Source organism: Oenanthe melanoleuca, chromosome 5 (assembly GCF_029582105.1).
Source record: "Oenanthe melanoleuca isolate GR-GAL-2019-014 chromosome 5, OMel1.0, whole genome shotgun sequence".
NCBI classification, from domain to species: domain Eukaryota; kingdom Metazoa; phylum Chordata; class Aves; order Passeriformes; family Muscicapidae; genus Oenanthe; species Oenanthe melanoleuca.
In genome coordinates, this window is record NC_079339.1 from 3,710,032 (window position 1) to 3,729,501 (window position 19,470).

At 36.2% G+C, this 19,470-nt stretch overlaps 1 protein-coding gene across 2 annotated transcripts in view; it reads right to left on the minus strand.

Annotated features, from left to right (window-relative positions):
• The window catches only part of METTL15 (methyltransferase 15, mitochondrial 12S rRNA N4-cytidine), a 78,082-nt gene that overhangs the window by 39,177 nt on the left and 19,435 nt on the right, over positions 1–19,470 (minus strand). For both annotated transcript variants that reach the window (XM_056493254.1, XM_056493252.1), the window contains exon 3: positions 6,202–6,338. In XM_056493254.1, coding sequence (XP_056349229.1) covers positions 6,202–6,338 — 137 coding nt within the window. The remainder of the gene's footprint in view (positions 1–6,201; positions 6,339–19,470) is intronic.

Consider the following 19,470-nt stretch of genomic DNA (forward strand, 5'->3'; position numbering starts at 1 on the left):
ACCTCTCTAGCCTCTTCCTTTCAGTGGGTGTGAAAGGGTTTACTTGTAATAGATATTGCTGCTGACTGAATTTCATCTTGTTCTCCTGGATTCTCAGCAGCAATTCCCAAGTTAGTGGCTTCCCCAGAAAGCACGTCAAAGGATTCCCACCCACACACTGAATATATAACAGACCCTGACCCATTTTCTCCTTATTAAAGCAGCACTGCATATTTTAAAAAATAAAAATAATAAACAGAGACACTAAATGAATGCCAGAGCTGCAGCTGGAACTCTACCCCCTTCAGATTTGAGTTCTGACAAAACTGCTACCAAAAAATAGAGACATATTTAGAATACAAACTCAAATGTATTTTCCTCTGTTTTCTCTTCCAATGACTTATTACTCCAGATATCTTTCAGTTAAACACATGGAGGATTTCATTTATAAGTTCTGAATATAGAAAAATCACTTAATTTAGTCCTGTTTATCTCCTCTTGCCACAATATCTTTGGGCATATTTCACAGAATTACGTAATTGTTGGGGTTGGATGGACCTCTGGAGATTGAATTTGTAAGTTCTGAATATAGCAAAATCCCTTAATTTAGCCCTATTTATCTCCTCTTGCCACAGTGACTTTGGGCACATTTCACAGAATCACAGAATTGTTGGGGTTGGAGGCACCTCTGGGGATCATCCAGTCCAGCTGCCCTGCCAAGTGTCACCTGCAGCAGGTGTCACACCTATTTTGAGGGACATTCTCAGCAGTAAAAACTAAGAAATGAGAGACTTCTGCCTTTTCTCTGTCTTGTTACACCTATCTGATTCAGCAGTGGCCTCCCATTTTCCCTTATTTCCATTTTCCTGCTGATGTACTTGTAAAAGAACTTCTTGTTGTCCTTGATATCCCTTGCCAGACTCAATCCCAACTGGGCCTTGGCCTTCCTTGTCTCATTTATGCATCCCCTAATAAAGTTCCTACAGCCCTCCTATGTGGCCTGTCCCTTTTCCACATCCCACACAGTTCTCTTTCATTTGAGATTCACTACTCCCTGCTCATCCAGGCAGGTTCTCCTTAACAGGCACTCACAAATCTGTGGGACCAGAGGGGTGATGAGGGAGCTGGCACACGAGCTTGTGAAGCTGCTCCCATCACTTATCCTCAGTCCTGGCTCAGATACCTGGGAGTTGGACAGTGTGATGCTATCCCCAGGGCTGAAGGAGGATCTGGGAAATGAGAGAGCTGTCAGCCTGACCTTGGTGCCTGGCAGATAGTGGGAGATCACCTTGAGTGCCATCCCAGGACAGCCGAGGGATCAGAGCCAGGAGCTTGGCTTTGGGAGGGGCCAGCCCAGCCTGATCTCCTTTTACAACCTGGTGGATGTGGGAAAGGCTGTGGGTGGTGTGGATCTGGATTTCAGCAAGGCCTTTGACTCTGTGTCCCACAGCATTCCCTGGAAAGAAATTATTGATTAAAGCTGCAGCCCGTGGCTTGGACAGGAGCACTCTGCTGGGCCCAGAACTGGCTGGATGGCCAGAGAGTGCTGCTGAGTGGTGCCACATCCAGCTGGGACCAGTCCCCAGTGGTGTCCCCCAGGCCCAGTCCTGTTTAACATCTTTACTGATGATTTGGATGAGGGGATTGAGTCCTCCATCAGTAAATCTGCAGATGACACCAAGCTGGGAATGAGTGCCAATCTGTGGGAAGGTAGGAGGGCTCTGCAAAGGGATCTGGACAGGCTGGATAGATCAGCCAAGCCCAACAACCTGAGGTTTAACAAGCCCAAGTCCCAAGTCCTGCAGGTTGGCCACAACATGCCCTGCAGTGCTACAGGCTGGGGACAGTGGCTGACAGTGGCCAGGCAGGAAGGGACCTGGGCACTGATGGACAGCAGCTGGACACAGCCAGAGTGCCCTGGTGGCCACCAAGGCTAGTGGCCCTGGCCTGGGTCAGGAGTGGTGTGGCCAGCAGGGCAGGGAGCTCATCCCAGTGCTGAGCCCAGCTCTGGCCCCTCAGCTCAGGGAGGGGTTGAGACACTCAAATACATCTGGAGAACACAAACCTGTGAGAAGCCTCTGAGGGAGCTGGGGCTGTTTAATCTGGAGAAAAGGAGGCTCAGGGTGACCTGATCACTCTCTACACCTCCCTGATAGAAGGCTGCAGCCAGCTGAGGGTTGGTCTCTTCCCTGAGGCAACCACTGACAATGAGAGGACAAAGTCTTAAGCTGTGCCAAGCAAAGTTTAGGCTGAACATTAAGAAAAGATTCTTCACTAAAAGAGTGATTGGGCACTGGAATGGGCTGCCCATGGAGGTGGTGGAGTCACCAGGAGGTGTTTAAAAAAAGACTGGATGTGGCACTCAGTGTCATGGTTTGGTTAATAAGGTGATGTTGGTTGGAATTAATCATCTCAAAGGTCTTTTCCAACCTAGCTAATTCTAGGTTGGAAAAGACCTTTTCCAAGACTAATTTCCTAGTTAATTCTGTGAATCTGTGATCCTTTGGGGTGGATTAGAGTGAAATGACATTGCATGACCAGTGTTTATACACACACACATATATCTATCTATATCTATATCTATATCTATATCTATATCTATATCTATATCTATATCTATATCTATATCTATATCTATATCTATATCTATATCTATATCTATCTATTTAGAGTATTTAATAAGAATTTGGCTGCAGTCAAAAGGAGGCATGTAGCCCTTTTGGTTATTATTATCTACAATAATATAAAAGCATAAAAATAACACTTAGAAATGTAAAAGGGAAAGAAAGAAAGAAAAACATCACCACTTTTTGGATCCACCACCAAGACCCAGTTGTTGCAATTTTATGTCCATTAGTCAATGTAAGGTCTGTCTGTGTAAGGGAGGATGCTGCCATGATAAAAAAGCACTATTCAGCTTGCAGGCTCTGCTTCTTATTGCCCTCTTTCCTTACTGGACTCACAACCCAGATTCTTGATAAACAGAGGTGGGTTTGTCATGGCCATCCTCAGGTGCTCATGCCCTCTGTATCTGGTCTGTCACCATGCACATCATCAGCAAAGCACCTACTGCCTCCCAAATGGCTGATCTGACTCACTCACCATTACATTTTAGTCCCTCACATTACTCTTGTTGAACTTTGTATGACTGCAGATTGCCCAGCCCTTGAATTTGTGCAGATTTCTCTGCAGAGCCTCTCTGCCTTCCAGAGAACCAGCAGCTCCTTCCAGTTTTGTCAAGTCCTGCAGCCAAGCCCTTTACCAAGTTGCTGAAGATGGAGCCCTGAGGATGGAGCCCCTCTATTGACATTCACCCCTGGTGTCACCCCATCCAGTACAGCTCCTTGTGCCCAGCCTGAGAGCCAGCTGCTCACCTGATGATGTGTTTATCCAGCTGTGCAATGGGAATTTTGTCCAGAATACAGTGAGAGACAGTACCAAAATTTTACTGCAAATCCAAAAAGATTACATCAACAAAGGCACATAGTGAATAACAACCAGAACGATATGATTTTAGTAAGATTATTGTCATCTAGCCAAGATAAGCAATAACAATTAACATATGCATTGTTCTGGTTTAAGCAGGACAAAAATGGCAACAGAAAATTCAGTTGAAGTGTGACTTTCAGTCTGCCCATTGCATTCTCAGTTTCAGACAGTGGAATCAGATTTTACTGGTTTATTTACACAACAGCCTCTTCCCCAACTTTGTGCTGTCACCTCCAAATGAACCACTTCAGCAAGTCAAATAACCTCTCCCTAAACAGCCATGCTAAACAGAAGAAAAGGGGGAAGCCCAGAAAGTGGAGGATGTTCATCCTTCTGTGCTGCAGTTATTCAGGGAGGTTCATCTCAGGCTGTGCTCTTACAGAAGGCATGGCCCTGCATTTCTCTGGGATGCAGCTGCATGCTGCCATTGCCATTTCTAACATGGCACAACTGTTTCTGTGGCTCCCTGGTGAGCCAGGCAACTATTTAATCTGAGAATAGACCTGACCAGATACAGATGCCAACTGGATTAATTCCCTGAGATTTTGATGCCCACACAGATTTGAAATGAATTGATACAAGGTTTATTTCAAATACAGTGCAGAAAATAGATAATAAAATCCCATAATGTTAGATCAACTATCTTTTAATGAACACTGAAAAAAATCCATTTATAAAAGTTCCATATCTCAGAAGTAAATCCCTTACACTCAATTAATTTGTAAGCAAACACTAGTTTTAACTGTTTATAAATTACATCCTTAGTCCTCCTTTCTCCTTTTATTTTGACAATGGTTTATGTAACTGAATTTCCACAGAAAGCAGATTAATTATTAGCACATACAGAATATTCTTTTGCCATAAATTTTAACACAAAATATTATAAGAAAATATAATATTTACCTTATGAAAAAGGACTCACCTGTTCTTTCTAATAGGAAAGACAGAAAATGAGGGAAAACACCAGAGCAAATAAGAATATGACTCTGTATCCTAGAATACATATCCAGGTGAAATGCAGTCATCCTTCATGATTAGGACTTTTCACCAATGCTATATTGTTTAAGAATCCACTTCATTCAAAGGATAACTTGCATCCATCAAAAAGAAGAGCTAGGAGACCTCCTTTGTCTATTAAACCATAATAAGTTACATCAACTGCTATACAAATCCATCTTTTCTAAGCAAGCAGAAAATTATCCATGTCAATTCTTGGCAGAAGAGCACACAACACTTGCAAAATCTCTTTATCTATCTGGAAAATAAACTTCTCACATGCAGGTTTGCATAGGATACTTTCAGACAAACTTATATTGAGCCAGAGGACTGTTCATTATTGTTTTAGCTTGTGTGAATGTTTTTAAAAGACTGGTTTCTTTCTATGACACAAAGAACAGAAGACCTTCCAACTCCCATGGCATTTGGCAGAACATGTTTGCAGGCTTAGTTTAAAAGAAAATGGACTTTCCTTGACAATATTCTCCACAGGATTCTGACAAAAAAAAAAAAAAATTCTCTGGAGAAATAAGAGTGGATAGATTGCAGAAATTTGTAAGTACACACTGCATGGCACTTCAGCCCAAAAAGAACTGAAAATTTAGAGAAATATGTGTAAGTGGTCTTGCAGAGTAGGACAGGAACTTGTCCTGACTCATGCTTGCCTTTCCCCCACTGGGTCTCTGTCAAACACACTTGAAGAAAGGAAAGCACAGTTCAGATTTTTATCTTAGAAGACTTGAGGAACACTTTCTGCATTGATTAAATATTACTGCTCAGAACTTCTTTTCATGTGGGAAAACATGACTGGACAACCAGGTGGTTTTTTATCTGCATCTTCCAGATTTCTTATTGGAAATATTTACTTTTCTTCATGTTACAGCTGTTTTGAGATAATGTTTTCTATGTGACAGTGAGTATTCTCTCTTTACTACCTTATCTAAATTTCTTAAGTCTTGATGAGTACATATTAATTAATTTTGTATCTATGTATTTTTCTTCTTGGTCAGATCTGAAAATTTGACTTTCTGAAAAGCTCATATTCAGCTCTACATATTGCACACTTTTGCATGAATGCACTGGTGTTCTGCCTGGGCTCTTTCTTGAATTAAATGAAGGAACAAGAACTTTGCATAACTAAAAAAGATGTAAAAGTTTGCATTTAGCAATTGTTCATTTAGCAAATCTAGCACTCTTATTTAAAAAGAAAACTGTGAGCTACACACAGAAATCATAGCTTATTAAATTGTTCAGTAGTTTCTTAAGCCAGTGGCAAAATACTTAGCAAACCTAATACCAAATTACAACTATTTTGAAGTTTTAAAAATTAAATTATTCACAATCCATATTTAAATTACGTTATTTTTAAAAAAACATATTATTCCATAATTTTTGTGAAATACATGAAGATATGTTTTTGTACTACTTTGCAATCAGAATCATCTCAAGGCAAGCAGAACACGTGGATCTTTTTTAAAAACCATTTTTAAATACAAAAAAAAGCTACTTGATGCATGCTTAAAATTAAAACTCCGAAACACACATTTAACTCCAAAAACCTAAGAAGAAGCTGCATGCTTCATAAACAAATTGAACTGGATCTCCTATTTGACAAGGTACATAGAGCACAGAATGCTTTTCTATAATAAAAACCATACAAATATATTAAATTACATATAAAACACCAAAGCACCAACCTGATCTCAGCCATAGGTAAGACAGGAGGAGACAACTTACGGGTAGGTTTCTGCAAGCTGCTGGGCTATTTTATGAGCTGTGGGATCCCTGTCCAGGGCATACACAGTGATGCCACTGGCTTTCTCCAGGAGAGCAGTTGTGTGACCTCCAGCTCCAAATGTCATATCCAGGAAGAGCTTTGGGTGAAAACACAAACACCTGTTACCTGACAGCAGTGAAAAAACTGATTTAAAACTTATTTTGATAATCTCCCTCAGGTACTAGAGGAAAATATACCATTGCAGAACAGCCAGCACCTTGAGCCAGGGCAAGCTGGGCTATATGAGCCCACTAAGGGGAAAAATCAGTAGAACTTAGTGGTTAATAAAAGTCAGGAACTATTTTTGTTGACAGAAATAACTGGCTCTCCACTTAGCAATGCAGTGCTTGTATGACTGCAATTCCACTTAGGAAATATTTTCTTTTCAAATTACTAAGTAAGAATCTATAATTCTATAGTCTAGGGAAAGCATACTGGAGCACAGAAAAAAAGGATTTTTATTGCTTTTATGACAATGTATCTAAAGCAAAGTACAAATGTGACTTACTCTCTGCACCTTGGTATTCCCAGAAGTCTTTTTCCTCAGTTGATTGAACTGACCTCTGTTGACTGGGGGAAACTCCAGCTAAACTTGAAGAACAAATTCTCCATATACTTCAATATTAATATCTGCATGGCTTGGTTTTTTTCCCACTTCTCAGATTATTTTTTATGTGAAACAGGTTTTGAAGACTACTTATCAGCTACAATCATACTAAATAGAAATTAATATGAACTTATTCTCACAAATTATACACCCCAAGGGTAAGCACCTTATTAGTGAAATTTTCCAATCTAACTCTTGAAAGAACTAAAATTCAACCACAAATTTCATTGGATAAGAACAGAAATTCAAAGGCAATGAACACCCAAACATTTTTCCAGAAACAGTTTTTAGAAAACATAAAGACATATATATGAAAATAAATTTATAAAAAAAAATAATATTAAAAAATACTTATGAGACTAATAATATAACTCTGCTGTGGCTAAATTATTTACTGTGGCTGCATTATTTAACACAGTTTCTTTGTGCCATACTATCATGTTTCCTGAGCTTATGCTCTAGAAGCAAAAGTTTCCTACAATATTTTATAAAGTTAATGAAGGAAACAAAATTTAGTTGGGTGATCACCCAATATTAAATTGTACCACTCATATAAAAAATACAGCACTTATCCAGAATTTTTTTGCAAGCAGTGTCTATAATACAAAACTATGTTACAGAGGACATACCACTCTGTATGTTCTCTGTAAGTTCTCACATACCACCAAGATTATGACAAAGATTCCAGCCAGTTTGGGTTTTCTTTGCATTGTACTGTTACTTCTACTATGCTGGAAAAACTCAAATACTGGCTGTTGAGTGGGATATTAAACTAATTAGACAACTTCTTTATTATCTCCTTTCAATGAAAATTATTAATATAAAAATGTAATTTTCAACTCTGCATTTTGCTTAGAAAGTTGCAAGGATGAACTTGCATTCTAGAAAACATACAAATCCTCTTAAATTGCTTTTAAAATTTCCAGGGTATATCTGTTATGCTTTGATTTCCACTCAAGTTATTTCCACTTAATCCTTACCAGAAGTAATGTACATAAGCAATAAACAAACCTCTAACTTTTATATTCTAGTTCTGTAGGGAAATCCATTTTGAAAAATCCCTTTAGAAATATGTGGAGGAGCAACAGAAAATTAAATTACCTTTTTTTTTTTTTATTATTTTTGCATAAGATTAACCCACTCAGAAATGCACTCAAAAAACTTAATCACAGGAGTCCCAAGTGTCATTTAGGATTGCTCTTACTCTGCAGCAACACATTACAATCAAAACCAATCTAAATTACATCATAATTCCTCTTGGAAAAAACAAAAAAAAAGTTTAATCACCATGAGTCACGTCTTCATGGCTGGGTTTGGCTGTTTTGTTTCCTTTAAAAAAACAAATTCTCTTATTCTTTACCATAGTTAGAAAGCAAAGATGAACATTTTCAGAAACATCACTATTTTCTTTCCTAAAACACACCTATGGTGTTGGCAGGAAGAGGCATGGAAGGTGGAGGAAGTGTCAGAAGAGCTACTTCTATCTTTGAAATAAATACTCTGGAATAGTAAATTTATTCCACTTAAATTCACTAGTAAGATGAGTTCCAGAAAACAGTCTTTTCCCACTAATATGCTTAACAACTTGCTTATTTCTTGCATGTCTGTTTGTCTTCTAAACATCTGACTCTTCTTTGGGCATGTCTAAAAGAACTGAACAGATTCCATCCTTCTTTCACAACACTTCCATACTACAGGGAAAGTCTTTGTTTCATCATGTTTGAACAGCAAAACATGAAAACATAACATAAGTACTTTTTTGGCCAAATCTCCAGACAATTTTGCTTTTTTAAGCAATAGGTAACACTGAGGTTTTTATTTCCAGATGAATTTTTGAAGATCTTATAGCTCATACAAGAATAGTTATAGTTTAATTCCTCACAGGTATCTGCTTCTGCTTTCATTCCTTTTAAATTTGATAAACTTTAAGCTTGACAAGCCCTTTATACATGCTGCTTATTAATGAACCATACACAAGATTACTGAGTCCCACTGCCCTTCCTGAAAGAGCCAACACAAACCAACCAAACTTCTGAGACATGATCTTTAACCTGAGAGCACTGGACACAGGACACAGCTCTGATTCAATCCACATTCAATTCCTCATAATCTGGCTGCTCCACTCAAAAGCTACACTTTGCACCTAGAACTTAAAAAAAAAATAACTATCACCTTAAGTTATCAAATAGGATGATTATGATATTAACATGAACATTTTGGAGCATTTATCAGATTTGAAATTAATCACTGTAATATCCTGCTTCATAATATGTTTCTTATATACACCCTCCACCTTTCATGCCTGAAATAAAAGATGCATCATTTTTTTCTTCCTCTTTCTCTCTTGCCTACTAGTTTTTAATCAAATAGAATTAAATTACATTTTATCCTCCTGATCCTATAAATACTAGAAAATATTATTACATTAATTTCTCCTGCAGTGACTCACAATTCCATTGTTAAGTTATGACAGTCCCATCAGAGTCCCCTTGTGAATTTTATAATCAGTTTGTGACTGTACATTTTAGAAATCATTTCACAGCTTTGATTTTACAACTAGCTCTAGTACAGTTAGAGACATACAAAGAGATTGGGTTCACCATTTTTGTATCCAGGACTTTTTACTGAAAAGTTCTCAGAGTAAATACCTTTTAAGCATTTTATTTTCCTATGACTGATTTGTAATTCCTCTAATGGTTATGTTCCACATGTAAGAAAGTTTAGTCCACAACAATTAACAGCCTTTGTGAATATTTTTCCTTTGCTGTGTAACAAAATGAGATTGCAGAACTTACAAAAAGTTGAAACTCAAACATGACACATAAATTGAAATACATTAATACTTATATTTAAAAACTCACTATTCCAGTATTTTCCACTCTCCTTTTTCTTTCTTTTTTAAAGGCAAGAACTTTCTACCCTTTTAAAAGTAGTTTGATCCTTTATATGTACAACTTTATTTTCCCCTACTAACTGTTTCAAGCACTCCATCAGATGTTCTTTCAAAAAATATTTTTTCTCCCTCTCACAACCCTGACATTGTCTGAAAGAGACTTCAATATACTGGACAACATCTCCAAAAGACTTTGGCAAATTGTACAAAATATCTAAGACACACTGAGTTGGAATAAAGGACATGAAGTCTCATGCCAAACAATCTTCTCTCCTGGGCACCAGTACTGAGCAGTCCCTCTGTTTTCCATGTGACAAACTCCTGCCCTTTACCTTTTGTGCAGACAAACCCTCTCACCTTGTTCACACTTACACAGTACCAAAACATCATTAATACATTGTGAGAAACAAGCACACATAAGGCATTTGCCATGGCTCTTTCCAGCACATAAAATGAATTTGTTCTAAAAACACAAAGACAGTTATTTCCCAAAAAAGTGACCTTGCACTGCATAATTATTTATTCAACCCCCAGTCCTGTTTCTCCACTTTTTCTATTAAAAAAGAAATTTGAAATCTATATTGACAACAACTACCTCACGTGCCTTCAGTGAGTGTGATCACCTAAACCATCTTACTGCAAGTTCTCTGATTAATAAAATAAATAAAAATCAGCCTCAAAACAACCTTCCAGGGAAAATGCCTTTCCTTCCTCCTGTGCATGATTTCCTTCAATGATTTCATACACAACCACAGAAGAGACAATGCACAATTACTCCCCTCTGAGTACTCCTCCCAAATTAAATGCTCAGAAGAATCACCAAACTCAGAAGGTAATGAAGACAGGGATCATGTCATGGAAAGAAACTCACACTACATAAATTATAGTGCATGATCTCTATATAATGTAAAACTCATTAAATTTTGCCATTTGCAGTATTATGTGTCAAAATCAGTCCAGATGTAGTTTTCAGAGGAAAATGTTACTCAAAGCTACTTAATAGCCAAAAAAAAGGAAAAAGAATCCTACCTAACCAGTTGCCTCTTTTATCTAATGGGAAAGACATACTTTTTGAGGTGCAAAAAACCAAGAAATGCTGTTTTCAGAATAGAAAACAATATAAATGAAAAACTTTAAAACACGAGCAGAAGGACAGAAAACAATATGAATGCCAAGTTTAAAATACAAGCAGAATAAAAATTAACTTGCAAAAATCACACATTTTGCCATAACAATATAATATATAACATTTTAACAGTGATACACACCTAATGGAGGACATTCCACCCAAAACTGGGCTTCACAAACTATAAACTAGAATCACAGAACTTTCCTGGGGGAGAAAGGAGAAATATCCACAAATTCTGCTGTAACAGCCAAGAACACAGCCCCAGTGCCTCACTATTCATGTTCCATCTTCCAGAAGAAAAACAAAAAAAGACTTACAAAGAATGACAATTATGAAATTAATGCATTTTCAGTTTTATCAATTATGAAATTCGAATCTTTTCAAGAAACTTGCATAACATATTTGCTCTGAAAATGGAACCCTTTCCACTTTTTTACAGGCTTGGGGTGGGGGGGAACAGAATACTGATTTATTTAAAACATAGTACAAAGAAAAAGTGAGGAACAGCTACCCAGCATCCAAGCCATGTTGCCTAGAAGAAAAGGAAACACCTGGAAACTGCTGCCTGAGAAAATAAAAATAAAATGAAGATTTTTTTTTTTCCCCATTCAATTGACATCCATGCCAATGTCCAAGTAACAATATTTCTCCTTGGAGTATTATTGTACTGAGTAGTCTAACAAAAGCAAGTTCACAAAGATGAATGGTGAGGAGATGAGAGCAACGGTGACATGATGAGAGAAATGGTTCTGCAGTATTTCTGTAATATTAAAGCCACCACCAACAAGCCAATCAAAGCTAGATCACAGTGCTTCTCTCTGGTTTTACTGATCTTTGTCAGTGGGATGACAAGCCAACATTTTTCACAATAATAGATTTTTCATACTTGAAATGAGAGCTAGCATTTGCTTGAAAATGCAAAGAAGGTCAAAATACTCGGATGTTTGTTAAGGCTAACAATAAATATTTATTACTGCATTGCCAGGCACTGTTGGTCTGGATCAAAGTGTTTATTCTTATTTTATTTGTATCTATTCCACCTCCTTGTGGAAAAAAAAAAAGTCCTGAGAACAGAAAAGTAATATAAACAAAATAATCAACACATTGCAAGATGCTTTTTGCTTCTTCATTCTTCTGGTGTTTCTATGATGAGTCATGTTCCCTAAACTTGCTGTCTGAATTTCCTTGTTATTCACAACAGAAATTGTTCACTGTCACAACACAACTTGTTTTCCACTCTGCTTTATTCTTCAAATATCAACTCTGAGTGCAATAAAATGTATCTGACCTCTTGTTCAAATACCTTGAATTTTCTACAGCTTACTATTTTAAGACACTCAAGTATTTAATATACACTAACTAGAACAAGCTGAATTGAAGTGGAGACCAGTGACAACAAATTCTACAGGAATCTTTTTCTACCAGTGATTTTTTTTTTTTCCAAGAAATAGTCAATCTGCTTTATCTTTTTATTTCCATATCTTTCACAACTAGTCACTGCAAAGGTATGAATAGAGACATTTTAAAAATAGTTACTGTTGTCAGTGTTTCTTGAACAAAGTACACAGACTATTGCTTGGGCACATATTTTAAAGTCCACTGTGAGAAAAGGCAATCTCTTCTCAGTTCCTCAGTATTTTATTTTCCTTCTGCAGAGCTCAAAATTGAGAATTAATGTTCAGTGCTGGTCTTTGTTAAAACCAACCTCACTGAACTGTAGTTTCAATAAACACACAGAGAAAATTAATCAGGACAAACAAAATCTATAAACTTTTCCTTCTAAGAGGAAGGAAAAATACATCCAAACTTCAACTAATTTTCCTCCTATCATCTAAATACAGGGATTCTGCTAAACAACAGCATTAAACAGAACTTATACTACCACCAAACAGACTTCCCATCCTAGTCCAGCCAACTTACAATACCCAAAATCCTACACAGGCATCTGGTAGGAGATGGTGGCAAACACTGGTTTAAGAAGGCAACCTTCCCAAAATCACAGTTCAGTCCACAATCAGTCCCCAGCAGAATTACAAATGTTAAGACTGGTATGGATGGAGAACAAAGGGAAACCTCAGGGAGCAAAGACAGCAGGTCTGACTCCAGCAGACCATCAGTGAGAACACAGCCAGGGAAATGCAAAAATTCACACACATGCACAAAATCTTACTAGCAGGAAAAAGTGCCACTTGAAAAAGTTTGTGCTTAAAAAACCAAACTTATCAACCTACAACTGTTCTGATTTGCTGCCTCCTTCTTCCCAGCCAGCAGTAAGAATTAATGACAATAAACTATATGCCTCATGATATTCCAACCAGTTTTCTGAATACCAATTACAACTTCAGTGGATGAGAAAACATTTTTTATCCTAAAATGCATCTGGTCTATTTGGCAGAAGACAGGACAAAAAGGTTCTGCTGCTTGAGATCCATAATATTTACCCAAATTAAGTTACTAACATTTCATTCAGGCCTTTCTGACATTCTTTGGGATACAGCCAAAAGGTACAAGGATTTGTATATTGTTGAGGTTTTTCTTAAATTCCACTTCTTTATTACTTCATCAAAATGCTTTGAATTCACCATGATGTAGCTAAAAAACCAGGTGTATATGGAGATACTGAAGCACTTTAAGATAATTGTCCAAGTGGACAGAGAAACAAAAATGTTTCCAGAAAAAACTTCCCCTGTTGCATGCAGCAACATACTACATGGTGATTCTAGGAACAGAAAAATATTATTATTTTCTTTTTAATACTATTTGTAATGCACATGGAGATTACATATATATAGTTCCATTCAGTAGATGCATACCAAGGAACACTAAAAACATTGTGTTCAATAACTTTAAATAATATGTAATTGTAAAACTAACTTTTTATATCAACAAAGAAAAAGCAGACAGAAAGATTTTGTCCAAATTAATTTACAACCTCCAAAAACTGAAGTCAATGCTTTTCACTAACATTAAACTGTACATACATGCATCAAATGCTATCCAATGAAAATTAATTCAGGTTGCAGAACCTGGACAAACAAGCACCACAGAGCTCTAAAACCTGTTCTGTAGCAAAGTGTTTTAAAACCAAGCAAAAGTGTCAGGTTTATGTATTTTCACCCTAATATCTGATCAAACCTCATTTGATGCTGAAATTGTTCACCAACAAAATAAAACTACATTTCTCCTACCTTCTTTCTCCAAGGCATGCACAACCCAAGCCTACAATCAAGACTTCCACAAACTGTTGATTTTGAATCAAATTATGTCAGTGTAGATTATCCCCTGGAGCTCTCTGACATGACAAACATGTTAAAAGTATTGTTTAGATACACTGGAAACAGTAATTGAAAAGATAAGTTTTTTTACATTAAAGAATTCTCCTACACACCTACCATATATTCAACATTTCTTTTACCACTATATATGCACTACATATAATTCTGTCAATAATTTCCCACTAAAGCAGACAATCCCCATTTCATCATTTAATGGGCTGTGACCTTTTTTTGAAGAAATTTTACAATCAGTTTTTGCAATGTACAACCAAACACATGAATCTAAAATTGTTATGTGAGATACATGCAGAAAATCTTTGTTTTGCAGCTCATCACTTTTGAAATCACATGTCATGGAGCAATTTGATCATGACCAAATATGCCAGAAAAGAAAAGAAGAAAAAAAAAAAAAAAAAAATTAGGACTGTCTTTTCATAACACATGTTCTGAACAACAAGTCCAGGAAATTAAAATAACCAACAGGAAGCTAAATTCTAATTGTGGAATAATTTTAAAGGCACTTTTAAGGTATAATTTAGTCAGAGATTAAATAACTCCACATCTCTTACACAGAATCTACTTCAGGCATCATTTTAAGTTGCATACAATTATTCCTGAGCCAACTATGATGATCATTGTGTGCAGCAAATAAAAGAAAGCAGCACAAAAGGAACTCTGAACCATTAAATAAGAATAAAAATAAAAAGCACTTCTTTAAAAACTGCCATAGATGAACATTTGCAAACCAGTAAAATCCCCAAACCTATTAATTGCAGTGCCAGTGCAGAGTCACACACAGGTAAAGTGACTTACACCAGCTCAGTTACACAGAACAATCCCAAAGGTCGGTGTTGGCTTTGGAACATCTTATTATGGCAACAAACAATCTATTTAAGAGAGACTAATGGAAGTAGGATCACTTTTCGTCTGAAAGACATATGGAGTCTTTTTTCTGTCAACTGAAGTTCATGGCTGGACTCAGCTTACAACTCTGACCATACTGGCATGCTTAAAACCCTCCAGTGCATGGAAATCTCACAAATATTCTCCAGGCAACAGCTAAAAATTCAGAACATTATAAAGAATACTTACTGAGAACAGTCCTTCCTTCTAATTGTATATTTATAGGAAAATAATCATGCAATTCTATGCTCAGTTTATTTTGAACATAGCAGAGTAATAAAATAAAACCCCAACCAATTTAAAAAAAAATAAAAATCACACAAAAAAACCCCAACCAACTCCCAAAGCCCTCTCCAGAAAAATAAAATCCCCTTGAAAAATTATGTATTTTTATCATTCATCTTTGGCTGAAGTGTAAATCCAAGATCATAAGTCCTAAGAAGTTACCAATTCTATGAATGAAAGTTGCTGTTAAGAGTCATTTACCCTCAACACCAAAAAATCTATTCATCCAAACATTTTAAACCCTTTTCTCTCACTAATATTATTTCACTTAACATTCCCTACTGATTAAGTAATTGCTATTAAAAGACAAAAAAAAAAAAAAAACAAACAAAAAAACCCCTCTCAACAGATTTTCAAATAAATTTCAGATACATTATTTTTTTACAAGAGAAAGTCAAAAGGTAGTCATCTGGGAATAATCTCCAATTAGGTTTTAACATCATTCATGCAGTAAGTTATATTAACTGTTTCTTCAGTAACCAACTCAGCAAATTCCCTTCTCTTCTTCTCTACTTATTTTCATTCTTTAATAACTCATATATGAACATATTAAAGTAGGGTTCTGAATCTGACCATCCAAAGGTGAATGTTTTAATTATACATGCAGAACCCAAAGTAATGTGGGACTTGTCATCTTTTTGGAAATGTTAGCCCCCAAACAACATGAAGTATCATGTTTTCTTTTCTGTATGCAACAGAAGTCTCTTTACATAAGAAAGTTATCATGCAATTGAAGTCTTTATCATCCTAGGAATTCAGAAAAGACAACAATGTTTTTCCTTGGCAAGATCAAGTATAAAATGGTGAGGGAAGAAGAGACACTGCTACCAGGAATGCAGGTTTCATTAGTCCTCTTTCCAAAAAATTAATAGAATATTAATAGTAGAATTCAGCCACATATTTATTAAATACCAAAAAATATTTTCAAATACTTTATTTTGTTTTATTTTACATTAAAATATCTCAAAATAATTTACAATTACTTTTAAAGGGTTTTTTTGAAATTTTATGTTATATTTTACAGCAACTGTTGGCCATATTGTAAAAAACCCCCACAACTTTGCTGATAAATTAATTCTAACTGTAGCTAAACACAATCACACTCTAAAACAAGTAACAACAGAGTTCATTTTTCAGTATTTAGAAATGCAGTGCTACTAAACTTCCTCGAACAGAGAAGATTTAATGACCTCCAATACACTGTAACTGGAGATGCTCATATTCTCATCTGCTATGCAGATACAATACACTAATACATAATTAAAGAACAGGCAGTTACTGATTTATATTTATGTGAGATCAGCTTTACAAAAAGGAACATGCTTCAGACTCACAGGCAATTAAAACCAGATTAATTTCCTACCACAAATATGAGATCAAACTCCTAGTGAGAACAGCATGGCTTGTAATTTACTTTTATACACTTTATTACATTAATACAGCAATCAAAACAAAAACTGAAATTCACCCTTGACAAAAATAATGAGCACAAAAACCTTGTAGAATTATACAGTTTTCATAGAATCTACTTGGCCCTTCAGAGCATAAAATTGAGCCCCAGGAATTCCCAACCTCTTGTGGGAGCTGTCCAGGTGGTTCAATGGTAGTATAAGAAGTCTTAGCAGCATGCAATTATATCAACACTTTAAAGACATTTTATTGCTATAAGTCAGTGAAAAAGAACTTGCATGCACAATCTGCCATCTGAACAAGGGTCCCTTTACTTCCATTCTCAATTCTATCACCTGTGTCTTTTAATAAAGAATGCCATGGTGGAAGTCACAGAATACAATGGCACAACTAAATTATGCAAATTGTTGGAGTGGAGGTTTTATTTCTTTAAAAAATAAGATGTTCAGCTGCTAATTGCAAAAAGAATAAACAAGTGGATTAAGAACATAATAAATCACATTTTACACTGAAGTTGCTGAACTAATTGGTTGCATTTCAACATGAAGTACAGATACTATCATAAATCAAAAGCTGGAAAGGGGCAACATACCAAACTTCACTTTCTGATGACACTCTTTGTTTACCAACAAATTCTGCCTGAGGCAGCATTTCACCCAGGGAGGAGCTGGTCTGGCTCCCATCTGTTAGTTCACTGAAACAGAAGCACAGAGCAGCCACCTCTCACTCAATAACACAGATTACATAAAGACAGTGCTTTAACCAAGCAGTTCTAACACCATTGCTTGAAAACACAATTAAGAGACCCAATGATATTTAACATCCTACTGTAAAAAAACTGTTTTAAAAATCCCTACAAATGCACAGAAAATAAGACAGCTTTTACTACAAGAAAGAGTATAAATACAGTAAACTTTCTTGTTACCTTTGTCCAATTTTTATTGCCTGCAAATAAATGGTTTTACTCAGTTTTGTATACTGATGCTTGTATGCCATGATGCTTTATTAGAGAGCAAAGGAATTACCATCAGCAAAACTAATTTGCTTTATGATCTGTGCACACATACAATACAGTTCTTTTCAAACAAACCTGTTATCTAACTCAGGATCAAACAAATTAATATGACAGAGTAGGAAAGACCATACAGATAACAGATACCAATTCCATGTAATTACAGATAAGCAGTCACCTCCCTCAGCACAAAGCAATTAAATGTGTTTATCTTCAGACCTACAGAGCTCAGCTGTCTTGGAATCAACATGCACAACTGGATGGGTCTGTGAGTTTTGTAACTCTTAGCTTTACCCTGTATTTTCATCCAAAAGTCAGTTGCACAAGAAAAGAAAAATTAAAAAGCAATTAAAGTTGGAAATCATCTCTTCAACAAGCAGAATCTGAGCCACCAAGTGTGGTCTAATCCATGTTAGAAATTTAATAGCTCAAAAAGGATACAGGATTAAAAGTTTATCTTAGTGGTATACACTTTTTCCTAATAAACTCTTACATACTTTCTTATGTTATTAAGCTTATTTTAGGATGGGAGCATTCTTCTGTTCTGAATATACACTATATTTAGCCACACAACACCCTTATCCAGGTGGATGCACCCTGTTACTCTGCCTTACAAACATACAAATGGCAGCACATAAGAGGTGTTGCTGACCAATCTGAATTGCCTTCAATTTTCTTTCAATGAGTGGAATCACTCAGGAACAGTAATGTCTGCTCTAAACACCACAGGTATGTCATCATCCTAAAAATCACTATATGGAAAAGTTAAATACCTTAATGTAAACCCTAGCACCATTATTTCTTTCCTGTCCATGATAAATTCACTATATTGCAGATGTCATTCAGCAGCAAGTAATGAAACAACAACACACCAGAGTTACAGAGAAGGGCAACAGCACAACTTGGAGTGACCAATAGCTCAGAAATTGTACCAAAATTCATGCAAAAAAATGGCAAAGTCAAGTCCTACTGATAAAACAGAGAGGGGAGGAGGGGAGGTCACAAAAATCACCTCAGTGCAGTTGGACAAATATAAAGGTAAATTAGAATTCAATAAATGTTCATTGCACAGAAACAACCAAATCCTGATACCTCAGTTTAAGCTTTCCTAAAAGCAATTCACAAGACAGTCATGCTCACCACTACAGCAGCCATGACATAAGATTCATGCATGAAACTTATTTTCCATTAAAATAATGTCTATGTTGTCTATTCTTCCTGGCAGTATAATGTTTTATATATATATTTTTTTTTAATATACATACATATCACTGAGGAATGGAACTGTGTCCACAAGGATCTGAAGTGTATGCCTCACTGAGTTCACTTTGACTAACTTACATTACTGAACTTTCAGCTGACCTTGTTAATCAGTATTTTCTTTTACAAGCATTTGGAAAAAATGACTGTGCAAGATTCTTAAATACTTCAAAAAGAGAAGGTTTTTTCTATGCTCCAATCCCATTCTGCTTCCTAAAAAAATAAAAAACCAAACAACTGAACTACAAATTTAATAAAAGTAGAAAGTAGTCTGAAGGCTAATTTTAATATGATGCCTGCACTACAGACATTTTCTCCAGAAAACATTAAATAATATTTAATTCAAAAACTGGCATAAAGACTAGAGGACTGGTTTCCTGTTGCAATGTTCCAGTTGCTCAGGTTTAAAATGAAACCAAGCAGAGGATATCAGGTATGAAAAGTGGATCAAGTCT